General features: G+C 37.8%; 1 protein-coding gene across 1 annotated transcript in view; it reads right to left on the bottom strand.

Annotated features, from left to right (window-relative positions):
* Nucleotides 1-17,131, bottom strand: part of nckap1 (NCK-associated protein 1) — a gene marked incomplete in the record, with an annotated part of 56,035 nt that overhangs the window by 21,954 nt on the left and 16,950 nt on the right. Inside the window, 7 exon segments of the mRNA XM_014025438.1 lie at nt 594-642; nt 739-876; nt 4,454-4,544; nt 4,628-4,770; nt 4,855-4,911; nt 4,989-5,081; nt 11,709-11,819. Of these exon segments, the coding sequence (XP_013880892.1) occupies nt 594-642; nt 739-876; nt 4,454-4,544; nt 4,628-4,770; nt 4,855-4,911; nt 4,989-5,081; nt 11,709-11,819 (682 nt within the window).

The following is a 17,131-nucleotide window of genomic DNA, read 5'->3' as shown; positions in this document are numbered from 1 at the left end:
TTTCTGCATCGTTGCTTAGGGATGCACTAATATAGATATTTCAGCCAATATCAATTTCCAATATAATTATTGCTGTTATGGCCAATAACTGATATTTACAGATATTACACAAACACACATTTTATTATACATATATACAAAAACACACTTGGGTCTTTTTTTTTAAACGGTAACTAAACAACCAGACCTCTGACATGGCTCCCTACTTCAGTTATTCCTGGCTGCAGCATCAATATCACTATCATGATCAAACAGATGCTGCTCAACCAACCAGCTCTCAAAACAGAAACTAAAAGATAAAAAGTGGGAAATCAATATCGGATGTTAATATCGGCCCAGCTTTACATATTGGACTGATACTGATATTAATGCTGATATACTGTGCATCCCTAGTTATTTCTGTTTTCTACTGTTGAACTGTAATTACAGACCACTGCTCTGGGACTGGATCTGGTCTTCAGAGGCACAGAGAAAAGATAACTGTGAGGTGAACCAGTGAGAACAAAATGCTGCATTTAACATTATTTTAGTCATAAAATCTGCTGCACCCTGGAGTCCTGTACCACTTTGAGTGCAGGTACTACAGTACTTACACACAATCCACTTCTCCATTGCGTCCAGAGACAGGTATTCACAAGGCATCTGGAGACAAACAAAACAAGGATTAGTCAGAGCTGTTTCCACAGCAGGAGGTCTTCTGACAGGAAACTGACAAAATGAGCGTTCAGAGGTCCTCACAGTGTCGGACTGAGCCGGGTTGAGCATCGTGGAGGGAGCAGAGATGAGCGAGAGCAGCTGGGCGTTCCTCCACTGGTCAGCAGACAGATTCCTCCGAGGATAAACCACCTGAAGGCTGATCAGGGCCTCCGACAGGGACTGTAGGAACAACACCGTCACTAAAGCTAAACATTAGTCTAAACAAACAATGCCTTCATTTCTGACAGATAAAGAATAAAACTGACTTTTTATATGATTTCCAGTTTTAAAAAGTCACTTTTCCAGACTCAAATTTTCCTTTAGTTTTGTGTTCTTATAATATGTTTATAAAATGTTTTAGCTTAGTTCTGTAGCATCACAACCAGTGTTTGGATATTAATTTTATCATAGACAGATGGAAACAAGGTTCTTAAAACCAAACGTGATCTGGTAAATAAATATAGAATACCTGTAAAGAAAACTGTGGAGGTGTAAAGGTTTATTAAACAGTGTTTGTATTAAGTGGTATAAACATTTTGGGAATTGGAGCCGTTTTAAGATGCAGTGATTCAATTCAGCATTAGCTACTTTCAGACTAGCTATTAGCTCATCATTCCCATTAGAATGAAACAATTTTTCTAAAGCAGGTCCTTTAATGAGAGCTATTGTTAAGATACACTGCATAGCCAAAAAAAAAAAAATCACACTAATATTTGCTTGGACCGCCTTTAGCTTTGATCACAGCACACATTCTCTGTGGCGTTGTTTGGATAAGCTTCTGCAATGTCACAAGATTTATTTCCATCCCATGAATCCTGGCATTGTCATCTTGGAATATGTCCGTGCTATCTGGGAAGAAACAATGCGTTGATGGAAAAACCTGCTCATTCTTTGAGCTCATAGTAATCGTCTTTCCATCCAGTTGTAGAGTGAACTTTTATCGAACTTTTAAAAATTCGCAAAAAAATTAAATAAATAAAAATTCGAATCTAGACTGTTTCCATCTAGTTTCCCTCTCGACTGCGAATAAACGAGGCTACGCAACGCGTGATTACGTCAGACGAAGCTACGCAACTCGTGATTACGTCAGACGAGGCTACGCAATGCGTGATTACGTCAGACATCGGCGACAAGCTTTGCGGTAGTAAACAGGAAGTGAAACTTGCTAACTAGCAGAGGTTAATTATCTCAGGACAATGGAGCGATTTTTTCGTGAATGCCTTGCTGTTGGGCAAGTTGTAATTATTCTATCTATTCAGCTAGTACAGGCTATGTTTAACGCTGCCAGGAGARGTAGGGAAATAAACGCAATGTTTTTGCGCATTTATGATAACATCCGGGATGAGGCAAGAAAGCAGAAACAGCTGAACAACACGTGAGGTAAATATGCGCTACGTCCGAATTTATTCGGCAAATATGTTTCCATCTCCCGTTTTGCGCATTAACTACTTTGCGAATCATCAAAAAACCACCTCAAGCGAGCGTAAAAACTTTTTAGCGAATTGAGGCTTTTTTTCCCCGAATTTTGCTGTTTCCATCCGACATTTTTTCCCGCATTTTTAATGCGACACTTCTAAATGCGCATCAAAAAGCCTTGATGGAAACACGGTTATTGTTGCTGAACCTGACCACCTGCAGAGAGCCCACATCATAGCACTGCCCCACAGGCAACCTTGAAGACAATGGGTCCCCACTATCCTTCCAGTTTTTAACAATGTGTTGGACAGATCTTTACCCAATTTTAGTTGTTTCTACATCTCCTTTGATGTTTTCTCTGCTTGATGCCAATGACTGGACCCTTCTCAAACAGACTATCGACCACGACCACAGGATGTGTCTTTCAATGGTTGTTTAAGAAATGAGAAGAAACTTGTTGTGCCAATTGGGGTTAAATAACTTCTTGCAGCTGAAAGATAATTACAGATGCAGTAATGATCCAATAGGAGGCTCGTACCCGTTTGCTCAGTTAAATCCAGGTGGTGATCATTTTTTTGACCAGGCAGTGCATTATCTGTTGATCACAACAACCTCAGATCAAACTAAACCTTTATTGGTCCTCATCACACTGTTCAAGTCTTCTTCTATAAATCTGATGGATTTCTTGTAAGATCACGTGACAGTTTAAAATCAAACAGAAATCAATGCATGCTGTTCAAAGTATCAACAAATCAAGTTAAGTTAAGATCTATAATTACACCTAAATATGAACTAAATACTCTTTTACTTAAGGCTCTTTTTACAAAAAGAGTTTTATCCAAACAACTGCTTATTAACATCAAACCATATTCAAACCAAACTCAGTCCACTTTCTTTTTTTACCGTTATTTAACCAGGCAAACCCCATTGAGATCACAGATCTCTTTTTCAAAGGAGGCCTGAAGGCAACCTATTGTACATGTGTTTGTGTTGTGGGGGAAACCAGGGTAGCCGGAGAAAACCTACGCAGGCATGAGAACATGCAAACTTCACACAGAAAGACTCCAGGTCTGAAACAGGGATTGACTGTTTTTACTGAGATAAGTTAGTCTGTATCAACTGCAAACATCAATGTTTTTAACTTAACGACTGATTCCTCATAAACCCAGTCAAATTATGACAAACTGGTATGATCCATTGTTACCTCAACCAAGGAGGATAGAGGAAATTACAGATGTCAAAGTTATTCACACTTATTTTTCTCACCATGATAGTGTGAATATTTTGTTGAAAATTTTAACTGTAATCTTAATGTTTATTTATTTGGAAACTTTTTTATATGATGCCTTCACTGTATGGGCACAAAATATGTCTGAATGATACTGTGTTATGACATTGATTCAATATTATTGTTCTACATGTGTTTTCTGAAAAATATGTTGGAATTAGGGCTGTCAAATGATTAATATTTTTAATCTGACAAATCCCAAAGTAGCTGTGAATTAAACACGATTAATCTTAAATTTAATATAAATTTTTATTGCATATTGATAAAATAAATTACTTGAGTTATTAAACAGTTTATTTAGAAAAAAATTTATGCTTAGACATGATTTTTAACAGGGACCTAAAAAAATGCTCCAAACATATTTGAGTCAGTTAAATTTTGTGCAGAATAATGAGGTTAAATCAAGAATTCAAGGATTTTCATTCCAAATGAGTACATGAGGAATGAAAGATAGATACTAAGGTCACAGTTGTCAGCAAAACATAAATAAATAAAATAAGCCATAAGAAGACAAAAAGAAAAAAAACTGTACATAAAGTACATGGAGTTTTTTATTTATTTATTTAACCTTTATTTATGCAGGTAAACTGTCTGAGAACCACTTCTCATTTACAAACATGACCTGGCACCGAGTGCATTGTAATATACAAACCTTCATATTCAGCCATAGTAAAGTGATTGTATATTTTAATTGCGATTAAAATTTTTTAATCTATGCCCATGCATCACTAAAACTAATCAGAGTTAACTCAATCAATTTCACAGACTTAGTTGGAATAAACTGAAATTTTGATTTCCATCATTTACTTTTATGTATGAATACATGCAACATTATGTTACTATATTTAGTATAAAGCATTGGATAGGTCACTTTTCCAAGGGGGATCCTTTTAGCATCATTGACCCTACGGCCTTGGCAGAGGTCTGCACTCTCCAAGTGCTTCTAGTTTCCTCATGTTTAGATCTTTCTGAGTTCTGTTAAAGGAACCTAAAACGTGAATGTGGCAGACTGACTGACTTCAACACTAATAATCCTCTGAGAAGTTTTCCTACCTTTCCATGGGGAACAAACTCCTCCATCATCTTCTTCAAAGGGTTCTCATAGTCAACGATCATCTGGCCCAGCCTGGGGTACTCCCTGTCACTGAAGCACAGAGAGCAGCTGGGTTACCTCAGAGACCACGGGGCTTTTCACACGACTCAACTCAGCACAACTAGCTGAAGCACCTGGCTCCGTGTGTCATCTCGTGGGCGTAGTTGTACAGTCCTATGATGGCTTTCCTCTCCTCGATGCGAGACAGGATTATCATCAGAGTTGTGTACGTCACCACCAGATCCAGGTAGTTCTTGGTCAGGTCAAAGTTCACCGTCTGACAGGGAGAAGAAAAGGTGCTCAGTAAACGTTAGAGAAGCCAGCTGGTGATTGGACAGAACCAAAGTGAAACTCTGCTCACAATGTCAAAGAAGACCTGGCAGGCGTCGATCGTGTTCAGCAGCTCACACACGTGGTCCTGGTGAGAAAACACGTCGATTACAGTTTTGAACTTAAAACTCTGTTCAGAGGTGTGTCTGGTTGGGTTTTCCCCACCTTGAACTCCATGACATCCACAAAGGTAAAGTAGTAGAGAGCCAGGTTCTTCAGGATCTCAGACTTCTCTTTCTGCAGCTGAGCCAGCTGTTGCTGTAAAAACAACATGGCAGAAAACACAGATTTATGATTCTGTGCCTGAAAGCCTCTGTGTGTGTCAGCTGCTTTGCTTTAACAGCTTGAAACATCAGTGATGGGATGCTCCAACTCTTAAAGCATCCTTTTAAAAAGGCTCTGACAGAGGAAAACTATTCAGACAGTACTTTCCTTACACGTGATATGAAGAGAAATAATGAATATTTAGAATCCAAGCCTTCACAAAAACTCCAATTACAAAAATCCCCTTCAGGCTTCAGCTCAGATTATTAGAACTGGCTTCACTTTAATTAAAGTATCTCTTATTTTTGGCTAAATGAACAGAAACTACACTGAGCTGCTGAATAATTCAGGCTACATCAGAGCTATAAAGCCCTGAAACATCGAATTCCATCTGAATTTGAAAGGATTTTGCACTGCTGGAACATTTTCAGGATTTTAATATTTGATGGAACATTTGATTTGAAGGAGATAAAAACAGCTTGTGTTTAAAAATGTAGCCTGTAGTATAAATAAGCTAACATCATGTTAGTCAAGGACAGATTCATTAGTTTTGAAACAAAACTTCAATAGTAACAACTTATTTTTATCAGACCTTTTTAGTTTTATTATTTTTTTAGCTTCATCTGTTATTTATCAAGACTTTAACAGTAAACATTTGACAAGAATGAGACAAGATTTAAATAATATTTATTGTCACAAACTGAACTCGCTGATATCTTTGAGATGTGACTCAACTAAACAAATTCTAACTTGTTATTAAAGCTTGACCTAACTCGGTCAGCCTCATTTTCATGAAGGGAAATGACCTTGGGTAAACGTGAACACGAGTTTTAAGAAATCTTTGAATTGTTTTTTAATCATCATTATAAAAACGGCATCATTTCTAGAAATACTTTTATCCACATAACATAAGAAGTGAACCCAACCCCAAAGTAACTATAGTAGGTCTGTCTGTGGTGAGGAGCAGGGAGGGACCAGTGGTGGTTACTCTGCATTGTCTCAATATTATTTTTTAACAAACTAATGAGGTTTAAACTACACTGCACCATGTCCATCTAACCAAGTTTTAAAATCTTATATCCAGTCAAAAAATCTGATCTTGTTTTGAGACAGATTTACCGAACAAGAACAGAATGTGTTAGATTAATCTTTAGTGGTGTCCCGATTAGAGATGGGTGGGTGATATGTTATTGTGTGCAACATACCGTCAAAGTAATTCACAGTGGTAATTAGGAAATATCGATATATCCATATTGATATTGGCATCGGCCGATAATGGCAACTTTTTAGAATATGGGTATTGGTCCAATATGTAAAACTGGGTCGATATTAACGTCTGATATTGATTTCCCACTTTTTATCTTTGTGTTTCTGTTTTGGGAGCTGGTTGGTTGAGCGGCATCTGTTTGATCATGATAGTGATATTTACGCTGTGTATCCAGGAATAAATGAAGTAGGGAGTCATGTCAGAGTTCTGGTCATTTATTTACGGTAACAAAAAAAGATCCAAGTGTGTTTGTGTGTTTATTTATAATATAATTTGTGTGTTTGTGTAATATCGGTAAATATCGGTTATCGGCCATAAAAGCATCGGATATCGATATCGGCTGAAATTTTCATATCGGTGCATCCCTAGTGGTAATCGTTTGTCATCTCGCGATAAAACCATTAAAATCCAGCCGTGTATACAGTTAACATGCTGGTCTTTTTGACCAACAATCTAAAGGTGTACAGCACATACAGTTGTTCCTGTTAGCCTTATTTCTGCATTACTGTACAAAAAGCATTTCAGTTTTTACATGTTGTTGGAATTTACTGAAATGATTATTTTTATCAGGTTGTATTTACAGCTGTACTACTTTGTGATTTTTATAAACCGTTATTTTTGCTGTTTACACCTTTTAAATACATGTCAAATTTGTTCTCATATTTCAGACTTGTTTGTTTTGCAACATAGGTGAATTACTTGAACTTAATGTAGTTTAGTGGCTTCTAGTATTACTTTAGGGCTCTCAAGACAAAATGTAGTAGTGATAGATTTATAATACAAAAGATTAGGCTGATATATACAGTATATATTTCATTGGCACTTATTGTTACCGTGATAAAACCCAAAAGTTACCGTGATACATTTTTAGTCCATTTGGCCCATCCTTAGTCCTGATCCAATATCAATATTGGTCTGATATTAGCCAAAGAATGAATATCGGATTATATCGACCTAGATCTAAAACCTCCAACAGAAGCAGTCCATCCAACTGTCTGCCCAGGATTTCTGTCCAGCAGCACTTGGATTTAGCATAAATAACTTAAGTGACCATGAATAGTTATTTAACACTTAAAAAGTGTATTTTGTTTTTATTGCATTTATTGAGGCAATTTTTCAGGGTTTTCTATTTTATTATTTATTGATTGTATTAATTTTACAATATTCTTACATTTAGGTTTAAAAATTGTTACCCACTGGTTAATGATAAACGGGACCAGTCTCTCATACCTTCTGTTGTTGACTATTGTTTACTGTTTGGCATTATCAAGGCTTTTTAAGATTCCACAATTTAAAAAAGGTAATAAATATATATATGATTTGTTCTAATATTGGTATCAGCCAATACTCAAGGCTGCATTATCAGTATGCATCGGAAGTGAAAAAGCTGTATCGGGACACCACTAATGATCTTGTTACCAGAATGCATACGAATATTTATTTTTGTTAGCCTGGAAATTTGACTCAAATTAAGTGAAAAAATCTGCCAATGGAGTAAGACAATTGCACTTCATAAGATTCTTGAAATCACTTAATTTGACTCAAATTTTTCTTTTTCAAGAATCTTACTAAGTGAAACTGTCTTACTCCACTGGCAGATTTTTCACTTAATTTGAGTCAAATTTCCAGGCTAATGAGAAATAATCTTACGTGTTCTGCTCTTGTTTAGTAAATCAGTCTCAAAACAAGACCTAAAATGTTTTTTGCTGGATATAAGATTTTAAAACTTGGTTGGACAGTTTTTGCAGTGTATTTTTCAGCTTCAAAGTGAACAAATTCTGATGTTAACCCAGTACTGGGTCAGTTTTATATACCCCATGAGGACTCTTCCTCTCAGCACGCAGCTGCAGGAACACAGGAAGTGAAGCAGATTGAATGATGTAACTTCACGGTCGGAGTGCCGGACAAACTGCTGAAGCTGTGCAGAATAAAGTTTAACTGGTTGATGTAACTGGATTTCACCAAAGGAAGTCCAGCTCACTACAACATGATGAGGGTTAGTGAAACAGCTGGAGAAACTTCTTGTCTACATTGATTTAACACATGTAAATAAAAGACAAAACACATCTTTTTGTTTCTATTGTTGTGGGTTTGATGCTATTCCAAAACCTGAACAGAAACACGAGTTTAACTTTAAGACTGCAGCTTCAATCTTCTGATGAGCTGCTTTCATTAGAAAAACAGAGTCAGCACTGAAGCAGGTGGATTTAACTCAGCTGCAAAGCTTTGTGTTTCAGCTCAGAGCTGAGGTCTAAAATAGGTTAATCATCAGAATAAGAGGAAACAAGTCCAGATGATGATGAGAGGAGTGTGACAAACTGATGCTGTGCCAAGGAGTTAAAACGTGTATCATCTCATCTAAAGGTCCAGAAATTACGATTAATATCATTGATTAGACTGAAACAGAATGATCTGATGATTCTCATCAGATATTATGGACACAATCTGGTAAACAGAGCAAACAGCTTATCTGCTTTTTAACTCCTTATTCCAGCCAATCAGTTTGTCACCCAGTCTGCTGTCACACACTCATTCGGTGAAGGACAAAACTTAAATCTGCTGCCAAAGCAAAACACACAGGTAAACAAAAAGTACATCACAAAACTTAAGTTCAAAACTTAGATACAAAAAAACTTACCAAAAAGCACAAGTCCGGTTTAAGCCAAGTTTAGCATGCAGAACACAAACAAACACAGAAACAAAGCAGAAAACAACGTAAGAGACAATCATTGCACAGTTATACTCAATAAAGCTTCACACACACAAACACACATGATCTAAACGGTCTGCTGCATGATGAAGACATGTAAAACATGATGATTAGTTAATTTCACTCAAACACATCAACACAAATATTAAACATTACAGGATTCCTACACGATATATTATTAAACTATAAACTTATATATTCATGTTTTTGAAACTTTCATTACATTTTAACTTTTTCTTTTAGACATCCAAATATCTGTAAATGTTTACACAGTTGTGCTTAGGCCTATCACGATGAGCACAGGTGTAATTTATCAATTACATGATAATTAAAATCTTGGATTCGATGAGAGTTTTTTTTAATCCATCTATCCATGGATGGAAGGTTCTGTGGTGGTTTGGTGCTGATGCTTTGGACCGGTACATCAGGGTGTAATAATAAGTGTTCTGGTACTGTGGTGGTTTGGTGCTGATGCTTTGGACCAGTACATCAGGGTGTAACGATACGTGTTCTGGTACTGTGGTGGTTTGGTGCTGATGCTTTGGACCGGTACATCAGGGTGTAACGATACGTGTTCTGGTACTGTGGTGGTTTGAGTTTGATGCTTTGGACCGGTACATCAGGGTGTAACGATACGTGTTCTGGTACTGTGGTAGTTTGAGGTTGATGCTTTGGACCGGTACATCAGGGTGTAACAATACGTGTTCTGGTACTGTGATGGTTTGGTGCTGATGGCCTCATACCAAGGTAGTACTGCACTGGGGAGTCTTTGAGGGTCCACAGATCTGTCTACTGCAACTTTTGTTGGCTACATACCACAGACAAAAAAAAGAAGACATTTTTCCGACTACAGTGTGAAAAAAACAACTATGGTTGTTTATATGCTTCGCTCTGCGTGACGTAGGATATAATTTCTCCCTCGCTCCCTACAGCGGGAGGAAACTGGAGAAGAAATTAGAAATTAAGAGGAACAATCCTCCGCAACACAATATTTCAGTTATATACAAGAAAATACTGAAACTCACTGTGGTAATACATTAAAAAATGGGTCAAAACTAACTTCCATAAATAATAATAATTAATAATCGACTTTATGGTCAGGAGTTGATAGGTGGGGTGGTCTGTTCTTTTGTGGGGCCAGGCCACCCCCATTGTGCAATGGTAGAGGAAAAACTGGGGAATCTTTGAGGGTCCACAGACCTGTCTACGTGTAACAGTTTCCAGGGGAACTTTGACATTTTAGGAAAAAAAATATTTTTTTCTTTGAACGTTTAAGCATGCTATGCTATGCTCACTGCCTTCACCTGTGACAATAATTTCTACTTTACAATCTTTTCAAAATACAATACTGATGTACAAACAGATACTGGAACACTGCGAGTTGTGTTGATTTCCCTTTCTTCTAGTTTTCAAGACAAGGGCAGTGGGTAGGTTTGTTGAAATAAAGCAGTATATTAAAGAAAAGGGATATGGTGACGTTACGTTTGGTCTTTGGCCCAACTTAAATAGACTTGAAGTATTTGACAACCCCTGCCCATCTTGAGGCTTTTAAATCTTTGCTGAGGACTCATCTCTTTTCTTTAGCTTTTGATTAAGACCAAGTTGGAGCTTCATTAAGAGCTGATGTTTTTTATAATGTGTTTCTGTATTGCATCTGTATCATTTGTTTTGTTTTTGATACAAGTCTTGATTGAACTGTAAAGCACTTTGGTCAGCTTTTGTTGTTTTAATATAAATAAATTTGACATCACATCTCCAAAACAGACTTACTAAAAGCTATCCAGGGATAACATTTGTAAATTTGTGCTTTTTGAAGGAATAGCGTTCAGTCTGGCTCTGAAACCACAAAAATGACAAACTAAAGAAACATTTTAGTCTATTTAGTTGTAGTAGCATTTTACATCAATAATAATTAATGTACACTTGATGTGCATTAATCAAACTGAACATGTGATGATTGTGTGTATATTTTTCTTATCTAAACAATTTCATTTACTTTTTTTGTTTAATCAAATAAGAAAAAAAAAAGGACTATTATTTTTCATATATATTCAGATCTGGAAAATACTCAAAACAAATTCCAAGCTTTGCCATATTTTTCCAGGACTGAATAGGAATCCTGTAATTAATTGGTGTTACGTTACCATTTAGTTAAAAACTATTACACAAACTTCAACAACTATCAGGAGTATTAAACACAACAATACTCAACTGTGTACTGTTTAATCAAACATGATTATCTGCAAAGTGACTCTTTTCCAACTATTACAGAAATCAATCTATTCCAAAATATTTAAAAGGATGATACATGTGCAGGTTAACTTTAAGGAAGTTATGTATTGATCTGATTAAGTCCTTAGACTGTACATATGGCTGGATAAAACCTACATTTTGTTTTAAAGGTGGCCCTAAATTGTAAATCGAGACTAACTTCCTGCCACCTGCGTAAGAAAACTCGTGCAGAGATTTGCTGTCAGATGATGTTCAATTTAAAAACTTCTGGAGGTGAAAGGGTTTTAACAAGTCTTATAGAGTAGCTTCTAACTCTCCTAGATTCACAACATGAAGCTACAAAATAAATTAACTACAAAACAACCAAACCAAGCATACGACAGGAAGCACATTAAAGACAACCAATACTCACGTTATTGTTGCGTGTCTCCACAGCAGGGAACTTCCTAACTATAAATTTAACAGCAGACTCCAGGTTTTTGTCAACAAGGTAGGAGGGTTTTGCCTTGGGGTCGCCACAGGCCTGGAAGAGAGGAGAAGAGTCGGTGAGGAGAGACAAAACACAAACAGAACTGCTGCTGCTGAAACTGAAAGCTTCTGTTTCAGCTTCTTTCACAGGTTAATTCACTGTGATCTGACATGTTGGATACAGTGACTTAATGCAGTGAAGCATGGGTTATCCCAGGTGAGAGATGTGGAGGGGTCTGAGTGAATGAAATTTGAGCACTGATGAGATTTGGTGTCATTTTCAGACCAGATGAATGGTCGAGACATGAAAACAGTCTAACAGGTGCACATGCCAACAAGGGGATTTTGGGTAGGTTGAGGGTTGCAGGTTAAACTTTATTTTTTTTAAATATTTGATAAAACATGTTTAACTGTAAAACACAGAGCCTGATGTGGAGGAGAGCCACCAGAGCTGAGCAGTGATTCAGAAAATCAAGTTGTTTTGGGTCATGGTCCTGTTGGAGCATGTGTAACACCAAAATGCCTTGATAGTCTTGAGATTTCAATGTACCCTGCGCAGATTCAAGACGCCGTGTCAGATGGAGCAAAGCAGCACCAGAACAGAATCGAGCCTCTTCTGTGTGTCACTGTAGGTACAACTGTACGAAATTATTACTTGTTAGTTTTAAGTTATTTTATTCACCTTTGACAATTTCTCTTTTTGAATAAATTGGAACAACCAAACTGATTGCATCTGTAGATGTTAATAGTTTTAGTCATCTGAATTTATCTATTGCTCGAAAGTTTCAGTTGTTTTTCTCCACACCACTGGTCATAACTACGTCAGTCATGGTTTGGTTGACAAAAGAGCAGAACCTGAGGCTGCGTCTGAGTTTAACAAACCAGGTTACAAAGGTCTGTAAAGACTGAGGGGGTCTCAACTATAAGAGTACCTTAAGCTAGCTGTCAATCAAAGAATGGTTTCATCACTAACATACATACCATACATGCAATAAAAAATAATTGGATCCAATATCAACAAAAAACAAAATTATCACAAAAGGTTGAGAAGCACTGAAAAACACTCCGGGAAAAAATAGTTTCTGTGTGAAACTACCTGAGTGGTTAACAGGCAGAGAAATGGACAGATAAGAGTTAGAAGGGGACTGGCTCAAAGAGAGAATAAACGTGTTAATAAAATAAAAAATAAAGGAGGAAGAACTTCAATAAAAAGGTAATGATAACAGAGATGTCAGAGTGAGGCAGAAACAGAGGTGTGTTGAAACTCGAGGTATTTCCACAGAAATTTGTACAGTAGGTTGCCTTCAGGCGTTGACCTCCCTTGCAAAAGAAATCTGCGATCTCAATGGGATTTGCCTGGTTAAATAAATAAATACATTTAACCCTAATTGTTGAAGAGCAGTTACTCATTTGTTAAACAACTATGTCTAAAAACACATCTTGTAGTCAACAAAAGATGTTCACATTTTTCAGAAGAGTCTGATTATTGGCATCAAGCAGAGAAAACATCTGAAGAGATTGAAACTACTAAAGTCTAATACATTATTAAAAACTGAAAAAGACAGTGAAGAAACATCTTCCAGGAAGGAATGTGGTCAAAATAAATCTTGAATGATGGTGATCACTTAAACATTTGGTGAAATCAAACAGTAGAAAGACAACAGTACAGCTCACCGCTGTATTTATTAGTGAAAGTAAGAACATTTCTACACACAACGTGAAAGAACTCAAGAGATCGGGACTAAACAGCTGTGTAGCTACAAGAAAAACTCAGTGAGACTATTGGGGAAAAACTGCTTCAGTTTGTTAGGGAGCACAAAGACTGGACTCTGGAGCAATGGAAGAAGTTCATGTGGTCTGAGTCCACATTGTTTCATAATGATGGGTGCATCAGGGCAAAAAGAGGGGCTGGTGAAGTGATGAACCCATCACGCCTACTGTACAGGCTGTGGGGCCAGGTGATTTAATCTAGGTTCAGCAAGGTTAAATGTCCAAAGAATGAGGTCAGCTGACTACTTGAATATCCTGAATGGCCAGGTTATTCCATCAAAGGATTCACACAGCCATATTCCAAAATGACAATGCCAGGATTCATCTAGCTCAAGGAGTGGTTCAGGAATCATTTTCACACATGGACTGGCCAGATCAGAGTCCAGCCCTGAACCCTTTGGGAGGTGCTGGGAAGACTTTGTGCAGTCAGATGTTGGTACTCTCTTGCTAAAATATCAGGTGTTGATCTGGTCTCCTCTAAAATGTCAGGTGTTGATCTGGCTTCCTCTAAAATGTCAGGTGTTGATCTGGCTTCCTCTAAAATGTCAGGTGTTGATCTGGCTTCCTCTAAAATGTCAGGTGTTGATCTGGTCTCTCTCTAAAATGTCAGGTGTTGATCTGGTCTCTCTCTAACATGTCAGGTGTTGGTCTGGTCTCTCTCTGAAATGTCAGGTGTGGTCTGGTCTCTCTCTAAAGGGTCAGGTGTTGGTACTATCCATCTGTCCATTTTCCTCAGCTTATCCAGGGTCAGGTCTCAGAGGCAGCAGTCTAAGCAGAGAGACCCAGACTTCCCTCTCTCCAGCCACTTGGACCAGCTCCTCTGGGGGAATCCCAAGGTGTTCCCAGGCCAGCCGAGAGACATAGTCCCTCCAGCTTGTCCTGGGTCTTCCTCTGGGTCTCCTCCCAATGGGACGTGCCCGGAACACCTCACCAGGGAGGCGTCCAGGAGGCATCCTAACCAGATGAACCACATCAACTGGCTCCTCTCGACGTGGAGGAGCAGCGGCTCTACTCTTGAGTCCCTCCTGGATGACTGAGCTTATCACCCTCTCTCTAAGGGAGAGTCCAGACACCCTGCAGAGGAAACTCATTTTTGCCGCTTGTATCCACGATCTCGTTCTTTCAGTCACTACCCAAATTTCCTGACCATAGATGAGGGTAGGAACGTAGACCTATCAGTAAATCGAGGGCTTTGCCTTCTGGCTAAGCTCTCGCTTCACCACAACAGACCGGTACAATGCCCGCATCACTGCAGATGCAGCACCAATCCATCTGTCGATCTCCCACTCCATTCTTCCCTCATTCGTGAACAAGACCCTGAGATACTTGAACTCCCCCACTTGGGGCAGGACCACCTCCCCGACATGGAGGTGGAACTCTACCCTTTTCCGGCTCAAGACCATGGTCTCGGATTTGGAGGCACTGATCAATTCCATTCAATTCAATTCAAAAATTCTTTATTGATCCCAGAGGGAAATTAGGTAATCCCAGAAGGAAATTAGGTTCATAAATTAGCGATCCTCATCCCGGCCGCTTCACACTCGGCTGTGAACCGCTCCAGTGAGAGCTAGAGATCAGGATCTGATGAAGCCAATAGGACCACATCATCCACAAAAAGCAGAGATGTAATCCTAAGGTCACCAAAAAGGATCCCCTCAACACCTTGACCGCGCCTAGAAATTCTGTTCATAAAAGTTATGAACAGAATCGGTGACAAAGGGCAACCTTGGTGGAGTCCAACTCTCAATGGAAACAAGTCTGACTTACTACCAGCTAGGGCTGCCACGATTAGTCGATTAATCGACGACTAATCGATTGTTAAAATAATCGATGACTAATTTAATAATTGATTAATCGTTTTCCTTTTTTTTGTTCTTTACTTTGTTTTTCTCTCCAAACTGCTTTGACACCTTCCACTGCCACATCTGCCTTTCTGTCCTTGACACACATGCACAGTAGTGGTAACTGGGGTAGGCCGTGGACGTCACAAGACATTATACAGACAGGTTCTGGTATCATGGTTACCCAGCAATGGAGCTGGAAATTGTTGGATCATTTTAAGAAAATGAAAGAGAAACCCGTGCAATGCGATATCTGCAAGGCAGAACTTGTCTTCCACAGTAATTATTTTTAGTTAGCATATAGCTAATATCTAACCATGGTTATATAATAGCAGCTGCATTCTGGCACGATAAGCTGTATGTTTTATATTCAATTAACGTATGATCCGATTAGTTGACTAATCAAAAAAAATAATCGGTGATTAATTGATTATAAACATAATCGTTTGTGGCAGCCCTACTACTGGCAATGCGGACCAAGCTCTGACAGCGGTCGTACAGGGACCTAACAGCCCGTATCAATGGGCTTGGCATGTGTTGGTCTGATCTCTCTCTAAATTATGTCAGGTGTTTGTTCTCTGTCTGTCTTAAAAATGTATAGTTGTTGTTGTTATAATGTTTTATTTAGATTTTTAAGTTTTTCTTGTGATGTTGTAAATGGTATTAGATGTTTTTCTAAAGTAATGGTATTGTCATAATCCACACAAATGCACATGCACTCACCAACATGGTTTCAGTTTGAGTCTCAGCTTGTTTTTATTTGTCTAGATCTCTCTCAGCTGATAAGATTCTAACATCAACAGCTTTTAAACCATTAACGCTAATTTCCAAAATAACTGTCCTTTTGATCTGGTCAAAGTAAAGATATTCATGTGAGTGTGAGGGTAAATTATATACAGTATGTGAGCCATCACATCAAAACGAGGATTAAGTCTAAAAGTTGTATATGGAGAAATAGGCAAATACAGTGTTTTGACGAAAATGTTAACAAAAACTGCATTTTGTCAAAATATAATGAATAAATTCCTTATAGATGTATCATTTGAACAAACTGTCTGAAATATAATCATAAAACAAAATTTTGAAACACTTTTTTGAGCAGTAGCAACAAAAAAACTGATATTGAGGGAAAACACCTTAAAATTTTGAGATTTTCCCTGTGAGCTAGCAAAGTTTTGTTTCTTTTTAGCCGGGAGATCTCAATATTCAAATATAATTTGAGGTCTCCTCTTTATAAGGACATCAAAAATTCCTCAATAAAATGACATCAAATTAGGATTCAGACCAAATATTTATGTATTATTGTAACCAACAAGACAAATTAAGTCATATATATAGATTTAATTATGATAACAGAATGATCCAGGTATCAAAATGTAGCTTTTAAAGCCAGAAATCTGAAAATGTAATTAGGTCATTTTGAACAAATTTGACTTAATCCTCATTTCGATATGATGGGTCACCTATTTTAGTATCAAGAAATCAAGAATCTACTGTAACTCAAACCACATATGACAACACCTCTTACTTTACCTTACACAACAGACAAATCTCTGCTTCAGCTACTTAACTCTGACTCATACCAGGAAACTGTGAAAACAATGTAGCATTACTAGTCAACACAGGCATGCAGGTAATAACAACTCTGTTGTTTCTAGCTGTGATCCTGAGACACTACAACCACTGTCTTTTGACACTAAAGAACAAAATCCAAAAGAGCCAATAAACCTGCATCAAAACAAGTCCTTACCTTGAA

The sequence above is a fragment of the Austrofundulus limnaeus genome, unplaced genomic scaffold (assembly GCF_001266775.1).
Source record: "Austrofundulus limnaeus strain Quisiro unplaced genomic scaffold, Austrofundulus_limnaeus-1.0 Scaffold476, whole genome shotgun sequence".
Taxonomy (NCBI): Eukaryota; Metazoa; Chordata; class Actinopteri; order Cyprinodontiformes; family Rivulidae; genus Austrofundulus; species Austrofundulus limnaeus.
The sequence above is the reverse complement of the archived record's forward strand: the minus strand, read 5'-3'. Positions and strand labels throughout refer to the sequence as shown.